This window comes from Plectropomus leopardus, chromosome 9 (genome assembly GCF_026936395.1).
Source record: "Plectropomus leopardus strain MGB_pleo_1.0 chromosome 9, ASM2693639v1, whole genome shotgun sequence".
Taxonomy (NCBI): Eukaryota; Metazoa; Chordata; class Actinopteri; order Perciformes; family Serranidae; genus Plectropomus; species Plectropomus leopardus.
Window position 1 is genome coordinate 2,253,556 of NC_142184.1, and position 23,124 is coordinate 2,276,679.

The window sequence follows — 23,124 nt, forward strand, 5'->3', positions numbered from 1 at the left end:
ACATCTTCAGTGGAAATGGATGTGCTTGGGTGCTTGGTGGTGAGAACTGCAGACAGGGGGTCAAACAGTATTGAGAAACACACTAAAACATTGCACTCAGCCTTCTGTGTACTTTCCGTTAACTCTTTCATTTCCCTGTACACTCAATATGCATACACACTTAATGTTCATAATCTGACATTTCTAACTATTCAGTTAGATTTTTTAAAATGTATTCATTCAACAAAATATTCTAAACAATCAGTTTCAGAATAATCACAGAATAAATTGATCATTTCCATCCATATATGCACATGCAATGATTTTTAAGAACTTTTTTGGCATTTGTCTGTTTAGCATTTCAGATCTCTTCTTACAACATTTCCTAATAAAACAGTGCGCATGATTTCTTTGAATTCTTTGGGTAAAAAAGGAAAACAATTTCCCACCGCTCCTGAATGTGGCGGCTGTCGTTTTCGACTTTACAGGTCTCTGCTGTGGCAATGAAATTAATCAATATTATGTTATTTGCTATTCTGAGTGACCAGCAGAGGATGTTCCCACGATTGGCCCCTGGACCGGACTTTGGACACGCCTGAGACAGACAGAGAAGAAACAGAACTTGTCTGGCATATGCAGGAACTCATGAGTATCCAGTCAAAATGAAAGTAGAAGTGGTGTGAAAGTGAAGTATATTGTTAAATTAAAGCACCCGACAGATCAGACAGACACAGAGACGAAGGAGTGAAGTGACAGAGACAGTTCTGCTGCCGGTCAAAGATTTTTATTCATCAGGACCAAATTGAGAATGAACATCCGCCACGCTGTGTTCTTCTGCGCCCTATCAGGTGAGGATACCTGAATGTCTCTGTAATGCTGCAGAACACATAGTCTGTTTTTAAGGGTTTTTTTGTTTTGGTGGCATATGTTTTTCAGTTGATGTATTTTTATTCAGATTTCGTGTTGTTCTATGATGTATTTTTTTTTTTTTGCATTTCCACAGTCTAATCTAGTTCCTTTTTGTTCACCCGCTCTTGAGAATTGGGATCATGCTCTTAAAAAAAATTAATTAAATAAAATAAATACATAGAATAAAAAACAGTACAAGGAAATTACCTGAAAATTATCCCCCCAAAAAACCCAAGACGAAAGTAAAAACAGCAAACAAGAATTGCTAATAATAATTTTCTGACATAATAATAAAAATAATAATAATAATAATAATAATAACCTTTATTTGTATAGCACCTTACAAACTACTACAAAATACAGCTTTACACGAAAAAAAATTAAATGTACTTACTCTAAGTGCTTCTAATCAAAAGACATAGAAGCCATAATAAAACCTGCATGTCAAAAATAAAATCAGAATAGAATAAATAGAATGGTTTAAGTTAAAAATATTGAGTATAAAATGCATAAAATTAAGGAAAAAAACAACATTTTAAAGAGGTGCAGCAGTGCATAAGTGTGAAGCAACATGCAAAGCAGTTAAGTCGACGCTAGTTAAAGGCTAAAGTGAAGAGAGAGCTTTTAGTTTTCTTTTAAAAATATTTATCGAGGTGGCTTCTCTGATATCTAAAGTGGGTTAGGGTTAGAGTTAGTGTGTTTCAGAGCTTTGAGGCGTAACTGACAAACATAATTCAGAATATGTAAATGGTAATTATAAGACTAGTTTCAGTTATAATATTTTTCCCTAGCTTTCTCTAAATCTACTAATTTTGTGTGATTTGTGAAACATTTCTTACCAAATTGCTCTTTTCCTCTTTTCCCATATTTGGAAAGAATTTGCGGCAGGTCAGGATTCAGAGGTTTAATTGTGAAAGGCACCTAAGGAACAGCACAAGAAAAGTGATGTTGCTCCAGGTTTCAAAGGGTTAAATGCCAAGATGATCTTTTAAAATATATTCCCTCTGAATATTTGAGGAATAGAAATCAAAAACCAAATAAAAAGATTTTTGTCCAAATTCTCAAGAATTAGTGAATGTAACCCAACTTTATTTTAACAAAGTGGTCAGACTGTATATAAAGATGGACGACGCGCCCCCATTTTACCCCCGCTCTGCTAAAGTGAGTAAAAATATCAGAGAAACGGGTATTGACATCTTGCGAGAGTGATGGCATTGAGAGTCTGCTCAGTAGTGATATCTGCAGTTGGGCAGTTCCCGCCAAAACACCCGTCCGACCAATCACGAGCAGCTCTGAATGCAAGCACGCAGATTGGCCGTCACAGCTGTCAATCATGGTGGAAAAGTCACTTTTTTGTAGAATTTAATAACTAATTAAAACATAAATTATAATAAAAACAAACACTTGAACATCAGGGTGATGAGAACTACCTTCAGTGGCAGAAACCTTCTCACCATGTTGGGGAAACATTTATTTAGCGTGTACTTTGTGTTTTTAGTTTAACCTATGACCATTCATTAACCTGGAGGTGCGGGCTTTATGACCTATGCTGCAGACAGACACTAGGGGGCGATACAGATTAAAAAAGCTACACTTTGGGGGAGCTGTCATGTCGTCCATCTTTATATTCAGTCTTTATATAAAGTCAGAACCCAATTATTTTTAATGAGGTTGATGTCAGAAAGTTGGACCATTACAAAACACTACAAGTACAACAGCAGCTGCTGCCGAGTCCGTGAGAAGTTAATATTTGTTAATGTGTGCCTCTGTATCATCTCTGCTTCTTTATGAAGTGATGGATTAGTCCTCATTAAGCTGCAGGCTGTTTCACAGTAAGTCCACCTCACAGAAAATACTGATCATCACTGTTATCTGTTCGTCTTTTCCGCAGCACTGTGTTCTGGAAACACTGGACTCGTCAGTGCAAAACGCAACATTTACACCGGACCCGAAGGAGGAACTGGTATTATTAATTGCCACATATCTTTGGTCGGCAACGTGAAGTTCTTCTGTAAGGACGAATGTAAAGCAGAAGATATTCTCATAAAAACAGAAGACGTCAGAGCTCAGAGTGGCAGATACAGCTCTGAATACAAAAACGATTCAAACGACGGAGTGGGAATTCTGGCTGTGACCATCAGAAATCTGACCAAGTCTGACGCAGGACGGTACAGGTGCGGTTTGGGCAAAACTTTGGTTCCAGTGTTGTACTGGGACTTTGAGGTCAGAGTTTCAGACGGTGAGTTTTTACTGAAAGTCATTAAACCTCTTGTTATGTTCGGTAAAATCTGAGCAATTTACAATTTTTCTCTGTAAAAAAGTGTTAGTTAATTTAATCTGTTTGTCATGAGGATCCCAGACTTTGTTCACACGTGGCATCTGCACACACGTTTTGATTGATTGTCTGATTGGAACGTTTATTTCCAATATGCAATGAACAAAGCAATAAAAAAAGGTTTTAAAACAAAGAGAAGAAGAGAGAAAAAAAAAGCATGCTGAAGCGAAATGAAAAGAAACGTAAAACAAATACATTTGCACATTTGAAAGAGTGTTAGAAGAAGTATAACTTATTTGCTCCCACCGCCTCTCTGAGGGTGTTTGACTGTCACCAGGTGTTTCCTGTTTGTATACACATATTGTGTATACATGTATATATGTTTGAATGTATTTGTGTACATGAATGTGTATTAGTATATGTATATATACATACATATCTTGGTTAGGTGAAATATAGTTGTCATTTGATAATGAATTAAAAAGAAACTGATATTATTTTTGATAAGATTAATATGTCAGCAATTAATTTTCATATTTTGAATAAGGTTTATTTCTAAGAATTTATATTTTTAATAAGATAAATATTAGATAAATATTCTCAGAATTAATTTATATCTCATAAGATAAATATTATTGGTATTTAAGATAATGTATTAAAATAAGTCGAGATAATTAATTACTGTATTGCTTTATATTGATGTGGGAGCTAAATAATTGACTATTATTGATTTATGGATAAGGGGTGGGATTAAAGTTTCTTCCCACTCCCTTTCGAATATGTGAATCAAATCGTGATGCGTTGTTTACATTATTATCTTCTTTTGTAATGTATTTTTTTATGTCAGTCCACTTCTTTATGATTTTCTTTTTTTTCTTATGTTTTGTGTTTTTTGCACGTTTGGAATAAACTATTACTATAAGTATTACTACTGCTACTGCAGGCAGTAACTAATGATTGTTCATTTTTTCAGATGCACTGCTGAGTGGAAACTCTGGTTTTATCCACTCAGACATTGAAGGAGAAGACATCACATATCCGTGCAGCTATACTGTCTACGGCAGCCATAAGTTCTTCTGTAAAGACGAATGCAAAAAACAAGAAGACATTCTCGTTGAAACAGACGGGAACAGAGCTCAAAGTGGCAGATACACCATCGAATACAAGCAAGGATCCTTATTTGGGCTGTATCTGACCATCAGACAGGCGACCAAGTCGGACACGGGGCGGTACAGGTGCGGTTACGGCAGAGCTTTGTCTCCAGATTCATTCCGCAAGTTCACCATTATTGTCATAGATGGTGAGTTTTTGTTTATTAAAAAATATATGGAAATGTATTGAATGTTCACACCTAACACAAAGTCAATTTTAACCTTGTGAATGTGGACGCTGGAGTATTTTGCAACTTCGGCCGATAAAGTTCTGCTAACCAACTAGAGACGGCACTGAAAAGCCAACAGCAGATGGCTGGATTCAGTGTTGTGAACACGCTAAACGCAGAGGATCCGCGCTCTGAACCAGCGTGAGCTAAGCGGCAATGCTATTTATCGTTTTTTAATGTCCATGTTTATGTTTATGTTTATTGAGGATCCCCATTAGCCGACGCACAAACGCCAGGCTAGTCTTCCATGGCAGGGCATTACTGCTTCACTCCTTTTATTGCTTACCTTGTCTGATAAAAGACAAACTAAAATTAAAGCATTTTGCCAAGAAATCTCTCAACAAAGCTTGAAAAAAGTCCATCGATTTTTATCAGCTTATCTCCGGCTGGGTCGCGGGACAGCGGGCAGCAAACTCACATAATGATGAACAACATGTTCTCAAACCATGTCAGCACATATTGACTTCTGCGCCTGCATATTACGCTCTAGGTATCATTCTGTGTCTGCTTTTGAGATTTTGGGATGCCGCTACTGTGATGTCAGCCCAAGCACATGGTGGTTACAGCAAGAAAACTACGTAGTATCCAGAGCCTTTACCAACAAAGGTACATGGTTAGATTTAGGTAACAAGGGCACATGATGAGAAAAAAATATAACAGTCAAAATAGGACGGCACTCGTGCGCTGGCAATAACATGACAAAATCAAACAACATGGTATATACCAGCAGGGGGAGCCAAAACTTTTTAAAAAGATTTTTACCAGAGGACTAATCACAGTAATATTATGATATAAATAAATAAATAAATGCTGTTAAGAAACAGTAGAAAATAACAGTGATAATGATGATACTAGTAGTAATGATAATAATGATAATTATATAATAATAAATATATAAAAAATAAATAAATAAAGAAGAGAAAAAAGCATCACATTCAGACAGGACTCCAGCATAAACGTCTGGGGTTTGCTGGCAGTTACAGAATCTTAGTTTGTATTTGATCAACGCTCCTTATTTTTACTGTTTGATCCCCATTTTTTCAGCCTCTATTTTTTACTGTGCTGGAAGCCAAATGGCGCCCACTACATGCTCGCAAACTCTCGCTATTACAGCTAAACAGTGCACTAAAATGTGTGTCTGAAAACATCTGAAGCAAGAAATAGGCCGCGTGGCAACGTAATTATGATTTATATGTGATCAGTGCTGCCTAGTTTTACCATCAGGTGGGATTTCAGTCCAGTTTCAGAGACAGTGAGATAAAGAGAGGGGCAGGTCTGTCTCTTGATCCGCTTTTACACTCTTTGTGTCTGTGGTGTCTGCATGGGCATCAGGCAATACAAAAGTACATAAGTACTCTTTTATTTCACTTTAATTGCATCTGTCTTTTAATCCTAATGTTTCTCTTATATGGACACAAACTCTCATTGCCACTCTGTGGTTCATAGAGTGCTGCCATTGCAATGTGTACTCTACCTGTCCTGTAAAATCCCATAAAAAGACTTTAAAGAAGTGCATAAGTACAGCCTGTAGTTTGAGCAACAGTCCCAAGAGCCAGCAAAACACCACCATATGAGGGGGCGGGACATAGATACATCTTTACACAAATACAACCATTTTTAAAGAACTCACAATGAAAATGTATTTTTGTCATTTAAAATCCCAAAATGTGAAATGAGTCTTTTCTTCTGTGATTTATCTGAATTTTTAACTGAAGGTGGACAGTCAACAGAAACACTGCTGGTTTGGAAAAAAAGTACTAAAGTTTAAAAGTATGTAATATATATGTGCAGCATGTTCTTATTGATTCAGTATCTGATTATTTTATTGTCTTTTCGCTTCTTCAACTGATTCCAATCCAAACCGGCCTGTTCAACCTTTTTCAACAGCGGACCCATCAGCCTCCGTACCAACAACACAGTCATCAGTTTCCCTGGAAGCCAGCGACCAGCTTACAGGTACGCAACACTTAACTGAGACGCTTTGTCCAGCTGTCAATTCGTCCCTCTGCCAACTCCAAGAGTAACACATTTTCCACTTTAGTATACTGGAATTATAAATGGGCTAATCAGGTTTTGTACATGATTCACCATACCATGAGCGGAAACGGCATTTTTTTGTCAGTCCTTGTGATGAATACCAATAGATGTGCTTCCGTTTTGAGCCTGTGCACGCTCTCTTTATCTCTCTGGCGCTCTCTCTTCTTCCCAGCCTCCTCTGAAGTGTCAGGTCACTTCTGGCCTCTGGCTGTTTGTGTGTCCCTGGTGGTTGTTTTTCTGCTGGCTGTTATTCTGCTACTTCTTTACATTTGGAAGACGAGGAGGAACTTCAACTCAAACAGAGGAGATATGGTGACTTTTTTGTTTTTTATTTACTCTTTACGTGTTCACTCTGTCAGCCTCCATGACTTAAAACACGACCCCCCCCAAAAAGACCATGCCATATATAAGCTCTATATAACAGTATGATGTGGGTTGAGGGCAGGATGAAAAGGAGGGGAGGGGAGCGAGAACTGAGACAAACAGGAGACATCACTATTACGTTGTCCAACTAAAACTAAAAAATATATGGCCATCATATCCCATCAAATATACCTTTTGATCTGCTGCACACTGATATTCTTATTTAAACCACATTATCTGATCTGTTGCTTTCAGTTTCCTGTCATCTATAAGGAGCTGAGTCCAGCCTCCACATGTGAAGACTCCACCTACAACAGCGGCAGAAATTAGGAGCAAACCTGCTCCGCCCACACACACTGAACACGTTAGGCTTAGATTTGAATTTGCTGCTGGGTATTGCAATATTTAGACCAGATAAAACCTAATGTTTTATATAAACAATGTTTGAATAATTGAAAAATGCAGCACCAGTGTGGGTGCGGCAGGATGGGGAGGAGGTTATGTAAGAGTTTTGATTGATGATAAAAATTATCTCTCTAATCATAATGTGATGTGTGTGTTTATACCTAATCTGTACAACCAAAGGCTATTTTATAGTCCCTTCATAAAAGAAATTAAACATCTTTCACCTTCACATCTCAACTTGTCAAATATCGCTGCTTGGTCAGCGCCGTTCAAGTCAACACAGTTTCACGTGGGAAGTGAACAGTGGGGTGTCGGGTGAAAGTCCTCGTTCTGATGGACCAACAGATTCTCATACAAAGTCATCACATGTTGCCGCTCTGTCAGTGGACTTCCTAGTCTACTTATAATCTTTTAGGTGTCCTTCTGCATCTGCTGTTGATGTTTTAAAATTCCTAAAATTTGAAAAATGTCCTAAAACTGTAGAAACATCCTAAAACCCTACATGTATCCTAGAATCCAAGAAAGGTCCTAGAATCTTAGAAATGTACTTAAATCCTAGAAACATCCCAAAATCTTACAAATGTCCCTAAATCACAGAAATGTCCTAAACTCCTAGTAAAATGCATGTGGCTGCTGCAAGTGGCCCCTGGCCTCCTCTCATTATTCAGATGTGGCCCCCCAAGCTCAGTAAGTTGAGTATCCCTGTTAAAGACCATGATGCATTGCTGTAAACTAAACTACCCAACAGAATAAAAAGGAGTTAAAATGAGCACAACTGTAGATATTTACTGCAGGTGAATACACAGTACACACACACACACACACACACACACACACACACACACACACATCCAAACACACCAGATATTAAAATAAAACACCGACAAGGAAAAATTTACTGCAAGCAATTTATAGCACTATGTATATTTCCTTTAAGTACATACAAACTTGTACTTAAGTAAGGATTTGAATGTAGGACTTTTACTTGAAGTGGAGTATTTGGGGTGTGGTATCAGTATTCTTACTTGAGTAAACCATCTGAATTGTTCAATCAGTGATATAAAACACCCCATACATTTACTTACATATGATATAGAAAATAACAATCACATCAAACTGTATCAATGCAAACTGGTTTCTATGGGATACAAACATTTTGTGATTACAATGTTCGATATAGTCACTTATTAAAGCTAATATGTGTCAAACAGCACAGTTTAAAAGTGAAGCGAGATTTTAAAAAGAGCAAAAAGCTGACCTGTACAAACTATAATTGTAATAAACATCAAGTAAGTTAACTGTTACAGGGAAACTTTGTAATTGTTCCTAAATGACACATGGGAACAACAGTTTCTTAAACTGGCCCAGTAAAGGGTGCCAAAGTACTTAGTCCTGAAACCCAAAAATGAGTTAGCATTTTTAGCACCTCCAGTTCCCTCGTTTTAAAGTCAATGGATATTTTTAAATGGGTTTAGATGTCTGAAATAAGATCCGTGGTTAATACAAGCTGAAGGGACTTTCACGTTTGTTTTACGACATAAAAAACATCAGTACTGTGAACTTTGATGCTTTTATGTGTCTTAAAAAAGGCGGTTGCTAACAAATGAGACTACAGTGTCACTAATTTCTGCATTGGTCTTCAGAAAAACAGAGAGGCCGCAGCTGCAAAACAGGCTACAATATAACCTCAACTAGCTATGTGCACTGTCAATTTATTCCTACGTTTGGATAAAGGTTTAACATTTAATATTGTAACAAAGACGTTGATTAACATGCTCAGAAACATGACCAGCTCCTGCATCATCTGCATAGAAGTGAATAAAAATATGTTTATAGATGTCCTCTAAAAGCAAATTTTAGCATGTACAAAGAAAACTACATAAACCAAACACTGACAGCGTGAGGCTCATGTTAACCTGCACAGTGACAGACTGCAGGTCTGCGGTCAGACGCTCATGTGAGCGGCGTCGAGTAGGTTTGGTCCTGATCCCTGCTGGCTGGATCGAGGCTCTGGTAGACGGCGTCTTCAGGACAGTTCTCACAGATGACAGTCTGAAAATAGAAACAACTGTTAATTAGCCAGGATGTCACAGGATAACGTAGAGACCATATGGTAACTTAAAAGTCCAGAGATTAAATAACTGCAATACTTGAATATGAAAGAAAACATATATTTATTGACCTACAGTATCTAAATGAAAGGTATTGTGTATAGAGATTTTACTTTATTTTATTTAAATTGGTTTTTTTTTAAATGTTTTTTTCCTTTTTTTCTTACTTCTTAATTTAATATAGTTATTTTTTTAACATTGAATTGGGGCCTCATAACATGGCACATTGTTAATTTTTGTTTTTATCCTATTACATTTATTTTTATTTTATCTATCTTTGATTTGTATCAGAGTGGGGTCAGTTACTCTATATATGTTCTAAATTTTTATCTTGTGTTTCATTGTGTGTATCCATGTGTGTCTTGTCTGTCTCTGCTAATCTTGAAAACTATTGGACCAGTCAGCCTAATAATTTGGGTGCACATTTGTGTCTGAACACTTTAGGACCTTGCATGATTGCGGTGATTCATAATTGCAAAAAACATGTTTTACTGACAGTTTCATACCGTCATTGACCGATGATTCTAACGACAGCACCATGATTCCTATATTCAGGTATACACTAAAGTACTTATATTTTATACCATTTCAGCCAATATATCCCATTAAATCCTACACACTGGATCTTTAAAGAAAGTCACCTCCATGTTAAGGTTGTCTGCATTTCCTCCGGTGTTCAAACCAGCGGTACATTTGAAGACGAGCAGCAGAAACACAGCAAACATCACACAAACCCCGGGCACACACACAACCAGAAGCAACAAGTGACCTAGGATATTCAAGATCTCTGGGAAGGAAGAGAGAGAGTGAGAGGATTATTGAATAAATGGTTAAAAAGAGGGATCTTTTTAAGTTGTGATTTAAAGGTTCTTCCTTTTGATAAATCAACTCTCTCAAGACTTTTGACAGATGCTGGAAAATCACGGAGACTGGTTCAAGTCTCCGTGATTTTCCAGCATCTGTCAAAAGTCTTGAGAGAGTTGATTTATCAAAAGGAAGAACCTTTAAATCACAACTGTTCCGAAAACTTCGATCACAGATTAATGTTTCAGAGTCAGTGTGAAAACTTGATTGAACGTGAGGTTATATTCATTTTTAAACGTCAGTTAAAACAAGTCAATTTGTGATGTGGTATGATGTGATGAAAACTTTAGTTTCACACCAGTCACAACCTGTAGTCTCCTGGGTGAAAGTCCAGGTTTGTTTGACCGATACACTCAGTTAAAAGCCATGTGCATATCATAAAGACGCTAAAGAGAGCCTCTGGGGTCAATATCACACATCAAGGGGCTCGGCAAAGCATCAGTGACTACCTGGTAAAGAGAATGAGCTGAAATAGTCTTAATAAAACCCGAAACGTTTTATATTATGTAAACTTACTGCTGAATATAACAAAGAATTTGCTCTAAAATGTTTCTAATAAAAAATGTTCTTTAACACCCTGACCTGTCTAATGTGCTAAGACTGAACCTAAACTGTTTTCATTGTTGTTTATTGGACAGTGTTGTTGGGCTTAATTTTACATTGGAAACATTTTCAAGACATGTTCAGTACAAGATAAAATTGAGACTGACTGGCAAGACTAAAAACAGTCTATATGAACTGTACCTGCGGGCTGTTTGTTGGTTTCTGATGAAGTCTGGCATGTTGTTGGTTGTTTGGAAGCTGAAAGGGACGATGCTTAAAAAGGTCAGAAAGTCAAACAATTCATGAAAAAAAGGAAACAATCAGATATTGTATCAGTAGTGACATGGAGAAATCTTCAAAAAAAGAAATCAGATGCTGCTGACAGACAGATGTTAGTGTCAGTGTAAAAACTACACAGTTGTTTGGATCTGAAACCTGGAGGACCACCAACAACATCATCAACAAGCTGCAGACGTTTATAAATCACTGTCTAAGACACAGTCTTCGGATCTACTGGCCAAATACAATCAACAACATCAGCAAACTGTGGAAATGCACAAAAAAAAAAAAAAGCGACAATAGAAATATGACTAAAAAAAGAAAGTGGAGCTGATTTGGTCACATATTTAGTCTCCTTTTTTAAAATGTTTTTTAAACACCATCAGTGTTTTAAAGTGATGTAGTACATGAGCCAACTTTAGCGTCGTAGTGTGGTGGATGTCGTGTCACCTTGGCAGCTCAACAAATAACAAAACTGCTTGTGATTTAGCAAGCCATTGCTGTGTTTCAAGAAGATTTTTAGGTACCAAACGTAGGTGTTTTGTCATGACCAGTTGTTGTTTTTCCTGCTGGGATAGTGCCACAAAAAGCATTTTCTCTCTTACTGAGAAATTCCTGCTTTTCTAGAGAGGACTGTGTCCCCAAAACAATTTTTTAATGTCAAATCATAACCTTTTTCTTACCTGAGTGGTTTTTATGCCCCGACATAACTCCACATGAACACATCGTTGCTGCAACAGCAAGTTTCAAAATATCCACTACACCATTACATGCAAATGTAACATGTCAGTGGTTTGCAGAAATGTAAAATACCATTTTTTTGTCTGTCAAATGAAACACCTTTTCCTCCAGTCCTGGTCACCTGAGCTTCCCCACCCGTCTGCTCACCTGTTTCCACTTTCCTCCGTCAGTCTGCAGTAATAAACCAACCAAATTCAACTTTCTCCAGTTTGTGATAGTTGAAATGTTACTTTGACTTTTTTTTTTACCTTTACCTTCTAGATAGATAGAAAAGAGGGAGAAGGAAATATCCAACCATTTTTTCATTTAAGAAAACAGGAAAAAAGGATGTTTTGGATTTCAAACTAATTTCATCTGCAGTTTGTGCACTACGCAGAAGGAGCTGTATGCAGATTATGAAGAAACATTTTCATGCAGTTTTTAGAACTCACCATCTATGATAATAATCTGAAACCTTTTGTATGAATCTTGAGATGAAGCTCTGCCGTAACCACACCTGTACCATCCTGTGTCCGACTTGGTCACCTCTCTGATGGTCACATACAGTCCAGGCACAGACTTTTCTCTATATTCGATGCTGTATCTTCCACTCTGAGTTTTGTTGCCATCTGTTTCAATGAGAACGTTGTCTTGTTTAAAACATTTTTCCTTACAGAAGAATTTTCTGCGTCCATAAACAGTATCACTGCATGGATATGTGATATCTCCTCCTTCGGTTTCTGTACGAGTAAAGCCAGAGTTTACGTCCAACGGTGCCGCTGAAAAAATGAACAATCATGAGTTACTGTCTGTACTTCCTGTAAGATGCAGCAGTGTCATCACAGTATTTCCTGCTTCACATTAACACAGATCCACAGAGTCACACTGATTTAATTTGGTTCTCCTTGATTTAATGTAGTCTTACGCTCCAGAGAGTATAAATATGGAAAATAAAGTAAATATGTCAGGTTTGCTGACTTTCAGTAGAAACTTACCGTCTAACACTCTGACCTCAAAGTCCCGGTATGATTTTGGAGCCAAAGTTTTGCCCAAACCGCACCTGTACCGTCCTGAGTCAGACTTGGTCACATTTGTAATGGTCACCGTCAGAATTCCTCTTCCAGAAGATGCATTTTTGTATTTAATGCTGAATCTGCCACTCTGAGCTCTGACATCTTCTGTTTTAATGAGAATATCTTCTGCTTTACATTCGTCCTTGCAGAAGAACTTCATGTTTCCAGACAGAGTTAATGTGCACTTTATAGAAACTGTTCCTCCCTCAGCTATTGCATAAGTGTTGGGTTTTGCACTGACGAGTCCAGCATTTCCAGCACACAGTGCTGCGGAAAAGAGAGAAACAGAGAAGGCTGATTGTCAGTACTTTCTGTGAGGTAGACTTACTGTAAAACATCCATCATTTCACAGAGAAGCAGAGACGAGTTCAGTAGTTGCAGCTCCTCGTGCCACTGAGCAACATCTGTTTTCAGAGTCCATACTTTTTAATATCAAACACATCAGTAAGCACCAACTAATTACGATAGGATGAACTCATATTAGTCCTCACCTGATACGAGGCAAAAGAACACAAAATGCTGGATATTCATTCTGAATTTGATCCTGACGGAGAAAAAGATTGAACCTGCAGGAGAACTGCCTCCGTCACTTCACTCCTTCAGCTCTCTGTCTGTCTGATCACTCAGGAAGCTGATGTTGCCTAATTTAATGTTTGCTTTTTCTCCCCATTATCTGATTTATGTGGTTTAAACAGCCCAGCACTTGTGACGATGATGATGGTCATTACGAGTTATGGACATCTTGAAACTGTCGGTACAGAGTTATCATGGTATGGCCGAGCTGCTGTGAAGCTCCTGTTTCCAGTATTGAAAATAAAGCACGAAAATAATTCTAACTGAAGTCACTTTAATTTCTGAATCAGTGGTGTCTAAATTTTCTTAAAGCTGCAGTTGGTAACATTAATTTAAAAAAGAATAACTTGCATTATTTGCTGAAATTACACTACACAGATGGATAGATTTTAAACTTTATGGAAGACTTAGATATGAATAGAAATTTAGATGTGTGCAAATATTGCAGGGCCAACTTTTTAGGAAGCTAAATGAAGGAAAGAGAGTCAAACAAGTCCTTTACCACTAGGAACCCAAAAAAAAAAAAAAAAAAATCCTATTTTGATGCAAAGAAGCAAAAATACAAGCAGTTCCAGCGGTTGAATTTATCCATATTTTAACGTGATGAACAACATATTAGGACAGTTAAATCAGACTCTGCACAGCTGCATGTTAACAGAAATATTAATTGTTTTCATTAGACATGTAAACAGCTTGGTACGAATACTGTCTCTTTCAGAATAAGGGCAAAAAACAGAGTATTTTGTGCATGTAAACATACTTACTGAGGGTGTAATTAGAACTGGGCTGGTGTGTAGTGAGAGGCTGATTAGTGAATGAGATGCAGGTGGGTGAGGAGGACAGGTAACTGCAGAGCTGATGAGAGATGTGGGGACAGGTGTGTAGATGGGTGGGGCACTCAGGAGAGGGGAAAAGGAGGGAAAGTTTGAGGTAATTATGCAGATGGGTGAAAAATGACAACGAAGGGGACTAAAAAATAACTAATGTGGCTGAAGAGGAGGGACACAAGAGACAAACTGTGACACCTGAAATCATCACTTTTCTGCCTCTTAAAAGTTAAAAAGAGAACACAGTACAAATTGCATTTTAACATAAATATAATTAAGTAGTTGAGCAAATATCAGCAGGCGGATGATTTATTTGGTGAAAATGCTGTCTTCTTTCCTGTTTCAGCTCTGATTAATTACTGATGGCAATCACCCCTTCCTCTGTGGATTTCTTCGTCTATTTTTAAACTGTATCTAATAAACATCACAACCACAGTTACACAGTAAGCAGCAACATCTGGGGCTGAAAAATGAAGCCAACATGGAAGTGCCAAAATTTGCAGCTCCTCTCATGTTGACCTCACTTCAGATTTAATCGATCCCCACAGACGCCATTTACAGCAGAAACAAACATGTTTGCAGTCTGGTACAAAAAGCAAAAAAACAACAACAACTGTTTTGGTCATTATAGCTAATTTAAACATTCATGCCAACTGTGAATTGGGGATTTTTTTTCTGACTCATATGTTTACATTTTAATGAGGACTAAAGTTTTGTCCATTTAAGGGCAGGTTGCTTGACTAACTTGCAAGTTGTTGCTACAATCTATGAGTCCGAGTCACCCGTTGCTCCTCCACAAATTAAAACTTGTCGTCTAAATACAGTGTGTCTGGGCCTTTAGGGAGTGACATTAAAATGGTTAACATTTTGCAATTACATACACACATATCAATACTTAAATCTGATGCAGTGGAAGACAACAAATGCTACATACATAGTTATTTAGTGAAGCTGATCACTCCTAAATTAATAAGAAAAAAGACGAAACATTTAAGTAACCTGTAGACTCTTGACTATTGGAGGATATGTAATGGCTGAATTTTTTCATGTTTCTTTATTGACTCTTTCCAGAGTGCAACAACTTCAGCAGACCTGTCAATCCTTTTCTATCAGATCCAAACATCACCATCTGTTTGTTGTCTTATACTGGCGAGCAGGTTTGGTCCTGATCCATGCTGGCTGGATCGAGGTTCTGGTAGACAGAGTCTTCACATTTGGAGGCTGGAGGATGTTTTCTGTAGGTGACATAAGCCTGAAATAGGAAAAACATCAAATCTGAATTATATTATAAATAAGAAGCTCTGATCCTGCCTTTTTTTCTTAAATTATTATTATCATGATTATTATTAAGTATTGTTAATTCTACTCCACATGTATATATTGATTTTCTTTCTTTTCTACTTCATTTTTTTTTACCCTGTTTTGTTTTGTGTTTGTCTGTTCACCTGTCTTGTGGGGGGAAGTATATTTGTATACTGATGTGCAACTTTTCTGCACTTTTTTTCATGTTGATAAAACTTTAATAAAAAAATTGTTTAGAAAAAAATCTGAAATATAACAGTATCCAAAAATATGTTTGCTAATTACTGCATTCACCCGGGTGTTGCATTACCATCAACGCTGATCAGAGCTGGAGGCGATAAAAACCCGTGTCTAGTGTGGCCAACCTGGCAACTTTGTCACTATATCTAACGACTTTCCAGACCCCTTTGCCGACTTAATTAGTCAAAAGCGACCAGCATCAAATCTAGGGACTTTTTCTGGTCATTTGGGGAAGGATTACGTTGACAAAGCTCTGCAAAAGCATCTAACAAATTCTGTACCATGGTTCACATTACAGCCGAACTCATGAGAGCCGAGTACAGCGAGGTCGACTGCGTCTCCTCCTCCTCATCTCTCACTCAGCGCTCATGCGACCAGTCTGACCGGCAGCCTCACAGGCCCGACCTGCAGCGGGCTCTGCGACCGCTCTGAGCGAGAGCTGCCTGTGCCCAGCTTACGACCAGTCACAGACGATGATTTTGTACAGTTACTGCAGAGTTGTCGCTCAGTACATATTTGGTGATATATTTTTGTTTAAATATTCGTTCTGTCTTTTTTAGTTTCACACCCAAAAATCCCTCACTCTGTGTCAGTGGGTCTCACTCACACACTCAGTCAGTTCCTTGTGCCTCTCCTCGTTCCTCTGGCCAAAGAGAAGCTACAAGACCACGTTTTTGTTTTTTGTCTTCATTTATTAGGTTGCTAAAAAAGACAACAAAAACGCTAACATTATGGTTTTATGGCACCAAAAAAAAGGTTTGTAAATACATAAATAGTTAGTTTGTAAACTACAGTACCTGGTCAGCTGTTTCTATTCATTTTGCCTCTTTCAGAATTGCATATTATGCAAAGTTACTTATAAGTTACTTATGTCATCTAGATACTTTTGGGAGAGCCAACAGCTACTTCATATACAGAGGAAGTAGCAACACTGCCCGCGTCTGCTGCAGTCATTCGAGCCTGGTGTGAATACCAATTGTATGTATTCCCATTGCACTGAAAAACCAAATGTTAGTGGGTATTAGGGAATGAGGCTTAAGAAACAAAGCAATCCTTAATATATTCCATTTCAGCCAATATATCCCACTAAATCCTAAACACTGGGCCTTTAAAGAAAGTCACCTCTGAGTGGAGGTTGTCTGCATTTCCTCCGGTGTTCAAACCAGCGTTCCTCATCTTCCATTTGAAGAGGAGCAGCAGAAAAACAGCAAACAGTACAGAAACCAAGGGCACACACACAACCAGAGGCAAGAAGTAACCTGGGAGACAGGAGACGTCTGGGAATAAAGAAAGAGAGAGAATTATTGTTAACATGGTTTCAGAGAGAAGGATTTTTTTTTTAATAAAAATTGTGACTTAAAGCTTGTTAATCTTAGTCAAACATTTCTTTAATGTGAGTGTCTCACGCGGCGACTTTACATGCAAAGTCATGTTGCACGATAGGTAGGATGGATGTGATGGATACAAATTTTCAGCTTGAGTGGAAACTTTTACCTGACGCTGTGTTGCTATAGCCTATTAGCATCAGGATGTAGTTGAGATTCTCCCGACGTTACCGAGATTCAGGAATGAAGGTTAAAGAATGTCTGAACGCTGTCTGAGGACACACGGAGCTACACTCAGCATCAGTACTGCACAGACACAGATTAAATAAGGACCCGAAGGATCAGTGAGCAAAGTTGTAAAGTTACATACTACACAGCATAAAGGCTTTTGACGGACGTAGACAAACGCAGAAAACCGAACCTGTTCTGAAAACTTTGATCACGGACAAATGTTTTGATTCACTGAATAAATTTGATTCACGTAACGTCAATGTTAAACGTTAAAACAAGTACGTGTTATGTGATGAATGTGAAGAGACGGTAACATTTGGTTTCACACAGGACACATACTGCAATCTCCTGGGTGACAGTCCAGATTTGCTTGATTTTTCTATTTTTTCGACTCCGTGGCCCCTTCTGCTGAAGCACGACTTTTCTAAGAGAATCACCTATCAGCATTGGCAATAGTTGTGTGGGATTCGGACTAAATGTAGCAGACATGAGAGGATCTCCACCAATGGCATACGCCAAGCGGCCTGTCAGACCAGAGGGGAGAAACTAAACCGGAAGACGAAGAGAAAAGGGAGAGCCAGCATCAGAGCGAGGCTGACCCAACTTGGACCGAGAGTTGTTCCTCTCCCAAGCCTTCTTCTGGCTAATGTCCGCTCGCAGGAGAATAAAGTGGATGAGATGTGATTGAGGCTCACTCAGCAACAGATTAGAGACTGCTCTGTGCACATCTTCACAGAGACATGGTTAACTCCCGGTTCAAGCTGTTGCACTGGATGGGTGGACCTCGTTGGGAGCTGACAGGACACAAGACTCAGCAGCAACATGCCCAAATAACCGGATGGGATTTTCATAGTAGCTGCTGTTTTTAATCAACTCATCCATTGCTCCTCCCAACCAGCCCATAGGGACCTTTGTGCTTCTTATGTTACGTCGTCACCAGCAGTTTTTTATCCAGACGCTGTCCGGTGGAGTTTCGCGCAGTCACAACAGGTTTCATTTGGCCGCGTCCTCAAGTGAGTCTGGCAACTTTTAACAGCGCGAATGGTTCTGTCTGGGATCTTAGGCCGAAATCACTGCGAAAGTCACAGTATTTGATGTCTGCAGAATGACAAGGGCTGAAAAATACTTGCATGATAAGACACATAGGCAGGTAACATGATGTTAATTTCCTACTGAAGATAACAAGAGAAAACACTGTAACTTTAATACAAAATGTTGTCTTTTAAATATCAACCTGTGTTGTGTGCTGAAACTGAAACTGGACAATTTTATTGTTCTTGATAGACAGTGTTCTTGGGCTTAATTTAAAATTTTTAAGAACATTTGTTTCATTCGAGATAAAGTTGATATACAGATAGGCAGGACAAAAAAAGTCTAAATGAACTGTACCTGTAAGATAGTGGGTGGTTTCAGGGAAAACTGATGAAGGGGTGAAACCTCCTGAACTGGAGCTAAAACTCTGAGTCGTTGGTGGTGGTGTTGGTGGTGTGGAGGCTGATGGGACTGATGTCCCAGTTTGGTGTGAAAGAGGAACAACAATCAATAAAAATACACTGAATCAGACACTGAATCACTGTTGACACAGAGAACTCTTGACAAGAGAAACAGATGCTGATCATGTATCAGTGAATATGCATGTCTTTATATTTGCTATATGTATGCACATGTGTTTATATGTGTTGGTTTGTTCAATTAAAAGAAAAGCAAATTTTGATTATTTGATTTTTGTTGAAAGGAGAAAGTCTAAGTTTTCCTGAATATTTTGTAATTACTTCCAGGTTGGTTGTTGAATGCAAAAATGTTCAATAAAAGAAATTATTATTATTATCATTATTATTAATAATAATAATAATAATAATAATGATAACGTTGTGTTTAATGTTCCTCAGACAGTTGTTTAGCCCCAAAAAACTTCTTCTTGATATTATCCAAAGTTTATACGAATATAGAAAAGTCTAATGTAGCAGGTGACGAGTCATTAACTTTACCTGTGTCCTGAGGATGCACTAATTGTGTTTTTTAGCTGTGTTACATTTGCGTGTTTGATTATATCAACATTTAAAAAGCCACATAGTACACAAGCTGACTTTATCATCAGGAGGTGGAGGGGATGGTGGATTGTGTGTCACCTATGGCTGGACTCAAATATTAGGCTATTTGAGTATGGGCTAATTGGGCAGATATTCAATTTGGGCATTCAGATATTCTTTTTTTTTTATTTTGAAGAGGAAGCTTCTGTGTATAACCCACAAACGTCATAACAGCCCACAAACGAAAATTAATAACATAATCCCATAAACATAATAGCAGTTGCCTACAACAAATATAATACTAACTTTCCTGTAAACGTCCAGAAAACACATCTACATGACGTGCTGCGATGACCCCAGAGTTGGATCCTGTGAGCGTAGACAGTCGGGTCCTGTGAGCGTGTATACAGCGTATGCTTTGTGTTTCCAGGTCCTGGGCTGCATGGAGCCGACTGCATAATTAGGAACCCCTGGCCAATGCTCCTGATCATTTAGCCGTGCTGCTGATAGTCCCACTGTTGCTTCTGCCTCTCCATCAGCCAGCATCACCACCCTGCACCATTTTTTCCTTTTGTTTGTTTGCACCTACAACACGCACCACACATCATCACAGCGTCCACTCACCTGCAGACACCACTGATTCACACGTCCACACCCCATCACCTTTTTCTGGAGTTAAATTGATAAACATAGTTTTGCTGCTTTACTTTTGAGCGCATCTCCTTTATTCTTTTTGCAGGCTGCAAGCTGGCAATAACAGTATGTATGTATGTCTTTTCTTGACATTTGCAGGAAATTTTATTTTACGTTTGTTGGAGGCAACTACTATTACATTTGTGGTTTATTACATTTGTGGATGATGATTTGAGTTTCTGCATCCTTAAAATGGGAAATATCTCACCATATTTTTTAAAAGTTAGATTTTACATGAAAATAAAAACAGTTTTCAGTATCAGTTTGTGCACTGAGTGGAAGGTACTGTATGCACACTATGTTTAAATGTTTTCATGCATTTCATAAAAAAAACCTTAAAAAACTTACCATCTATGACTATAATCTGGAACCTTTTGTATGAATCTGGAGACAAAGCTGTGCCGTAGCCACACCTGTACCATCCTGTGTCCGACTTGGTCAGCTGTGTGATGGTCACATACAGTCCAAACACAGACTTTTCTCTATATTCAATACTGTATCTGCCATTCTCAGCTTTGTTGCCTTCAGTTTCAAGGAGAATGTCGTCTTGTTTTTTACATTCGCCTTTACAGAGGAATTTTCTGCTTCCATAGACAGTGTCACTGCATGGATATGTGATATCTCCTCCTTTGGTCTCTGTACGAGTAAAGCCAGAGTTTACATCCAACAGTGCCGCTGAAAAAATGAACAATCATGAGTTACTGTCTGTACTTCCTGTAAGATGCAGCAGTGTCATCACAGTATTTCCTGCTTCACATTAACACAGATCCACAGAGGCACACTGGGAGCTGCCCAGTTCAACCACAGTCTGTAACTGTTGGGGCAATGTCTTAATCCAACCTAAATAACATGAGAGTTCATACATCATAGATAACACAAACTTTTTATAATTTAATTTGGTTCTCCTCGATTCAATGTAGTCTTACGCTCCAGAGAGTATAAATATGGAAAATAAAGTAAATATGTCAGGTTTGGTGACTTTCAGCAGAAACTTACCGTCTAACACTCTGACCTCAAAATCCCGGTATGATTTTGGAGCCAAAGTTTTGCCCAAACCGCACCTGTACCGTCCTGAGTCAGACTTGGTCACATTTGTAATGGTCACCCTCAGAATTCCTCTTCCAGAAGATTCATTTTTGTATTTAATGCTGAATCTGCCACTCTGAGCTCTGACATCTTCTGTTTTAATGAGAATATCTTCTGCTTTACATTCGTCCTTGCAGAAGAACTTCATGTTTCCAGACAGAGTTAATGTGCACTTTATAGAATCTGTTCCTCCCTCAGCTATTGCATACGTGTTGGGTTTTGCACTGACGAGTCCAGCATTTCCAGCACACAGTGCTGCGGAAAAGAGAGAAACAGAGAAGGCTGATTGTCAGTACTTTTCTGTGAGGTAGACTACTGTGAAAAACAGTCTGCAGGTTAATGAGGAATAATCCATCACTTCACAGAGAAGCAGAGACGATACAGAGGAAAGATCTACTTTTCACTGACTCTTCAGCAGCTGTCATTGTCGTTTTTGTAGTCGCAGTCGTAGTTCTCTAAAGTGTCTCTATGAATATTTAATCACAATGAAACTGGGCTACACTGGGCCTCATGCAGCAACATTCTCATAAATTTCTCTTATATTTTCTCTTAATTTTCTGGTAAGAGAAAATATTAGAGAAGTGAACTCCAGATGCACCAAACACACTTAACCACCCAAATCTGCTCTGACCAGGTGTGCTCTGTGATGAATCCCACTGATCATAAGTCACCTCATCATCATAAGTCCAAATAATTAAAAGGAAAAAAAGGAAGTCCGCATACTTACAGTATACTATGTATGAGAAGCTGGAACCATGAAATGGTTTTTGCATGAAAAATGACATACAAAATAAAATAAATAGTTGCAAAGTATTTTTTTAATTAATGAGGAATTGTTTCAGCTGCACTTGTTTATTCTTGTGTTTGTGATTTGCACAAAAATCTTAAGCTAATAATAATATAACTTGAATAAAAAGCACTGTATTTGCTCCTGAAGTGGATTAGCATGAGATGAAAATATTCAAGTAATGTAAAAGTTACTTCAGATTTGTACTTAAATACTGTACTTGAGCAAATATACTTTGTTAAATTACAGCTTGGTCAGCAGCGGGACGCACAAATTCTGATATTACAGTAACTGGGATAAACACACCAAGAAATATGATATCTCTACAGCCCCGAACTTAAATAATCCAATCATTATAATTACTCTAAAACCTCAACTAAATTGATTAAATTACATTCATGCATGTTTTTGAATGGTCCTCAAATATAAAACTTTTTGTGTACTGTGAAAAAACGAGATGTTTTTCTTTTATCTTGGTATGAGTGTTCTCACGTCTCGTAACATTTTCTCGTACTTAAGAGAAAAGCAACGATGAGAAAACATTGGTGAATCCCAAAAATCAGTGGGTACTAACAAAATAAGAGCAAATCCTGGATATGAGCAAAAATAAGAGAAAATGTGTTTCTATATTGTTTCTTGCAAGAGGCCCATTGTTGCGTATACTTCCTGCAGTGGTGGACCACACACCTGCCACACAAAGGCAGTGTGTGCTGCAGCATTTAAAGAACATGTAAGGTAATCAGCTCTCACCTGATATGACGCAGAAGAACACAAGATGGTGGAGATTCATTCTGAATTATGGAGAAAAATCCTCAACCTGCAGGAGAATTGTCTCTGTTGCTTCAGTCCTCACACCCTCTGTCTGTCTGGTCAGTCAGAAAGCAGAAAATTGAACGTTCCTCTTCCTGTGCATCTATTTGCTGCTTTGTGACAAATTTGGCCGTGAAACTGAGACTCATAACTCAACCGTCTTGGCTACAAACTTCTTCTTTTTTTCTTGATTATAAATATATATCAACATGTCCTCCAACAGAGTTATTGCAAAATGATGTGGTCAACCTATTCTGACCCACATACAGAGCTGTTTGTAG

At 38.1% G+C, this 23,124-nt stretch overlaps 3 protein-coding genes across 6 annotated transcripts; 1 reads left to right on the plus strand and 2 right to left on the minus strand.

Annotated features, from left to right (window-relative positions):
• Nucleotides 1–577: 577 nt before the first annotated feature.
• Nucleotides 578–7,578, plus strand: LOC121946982 (polymeric immunoglobulin receptor-like). The gene is made up of 6 exons (XM_042491834.2): nt 578–827; nt 2,780–3,127; nt 4,137–4,463; nt 6,432–6,500; nt 6,754–6,893; nt 7,200–7,578. The coding sequence occupies exons 1-6, from the start codon at nt 788–790 to the stop codon at nt 7,272–7,274; spliced, it is 999 nt and encodes a 332-aa protein (XP_042347768.1). The 5' UTR covers nt 578–787; the 3' UTR covers nt 7,275–7,578.
• A 640-nt stretch (nt 7,579–8,218) lies between these two features.
• Nucleotides 8,219–14,410, minus strand: LOC121946983 (polymeric immunoglobulin receptor-like). Of its 3 annotated transcripts, none has more exons than XM_088081650.1 (6): nt 14,277–14,410; nt 12,862–13,206; nt 12,319–12,645; nt 11,069–11,140; nt 10,102–10,247; nt 8,219–9,401 (listed from the first exon to the last, which is right to left on the minus strand). In XM_088081650.1, the coding sequence occupies exons 2-6, from the start codon at nt 13,097–13,099 to the stop codon at nt 9,303–9,305; spliced, it is 882 nt and encodes a 293-aa protein (XP_087937776.1). In that variant the 5' UTR covers nt 13,100–13,206; nt 14,277–14,410; the 3' UTR covers nt 8,219–9,302. The 3 variants fall into 3 exon arrangements, with proteins under 3 accessions (XP_087937776.1, XP_042347772.2, XP_042347771.2); XM_042491838.2 differs by lacking the exon at nt 14,277–14,410 and adding an exon at nt 13,431–13,943 and having other exon boundaries at nt 11,069–11,125; XM_042491837.2 differs by lacking the exon at nt 14,277–14,410 and adding an exon at nt 13,431–13,943.
• On the minus strand, nt 14,077–22,945 carry LOC121946981 (polymeric immunoglobulin receptor-like). Of its 2 annotated transcripts, none has more exons than XM_042491831.2 (6): nt 22,784–22,945; nt 21,157–21,501; nt 20,509–20,835; nt 18,827–18,940; nt 17,004–17,158; nt 14,077–15,591 (listed from the first exon to the last, which is right to left on the minus strand). In XM_042491831.2, exons 1-6 carry the CDS (start codon nt 22,821–22,823, stop codon nt 15,481–15,483), a joined length of 1,092 nt encoding a protein of 363 aa, XP_042347765.2. In that variant the 5' UTR covers nt 22,824–22,945; the 3' UTR covers nt 14,077–15,480. The 2 variants fall into 2 exon arrangements, with proteins under 2 accessions (XP_042347765.2, XP_087937775.1); XM_088081649.1 differs by lacking the exon at nt 14,077–15,591 and adding an exon at nt 16,563–16,877.
• Between the last annotated feature and the right edge of the window lie 179 nt (nt 22,946–23,124).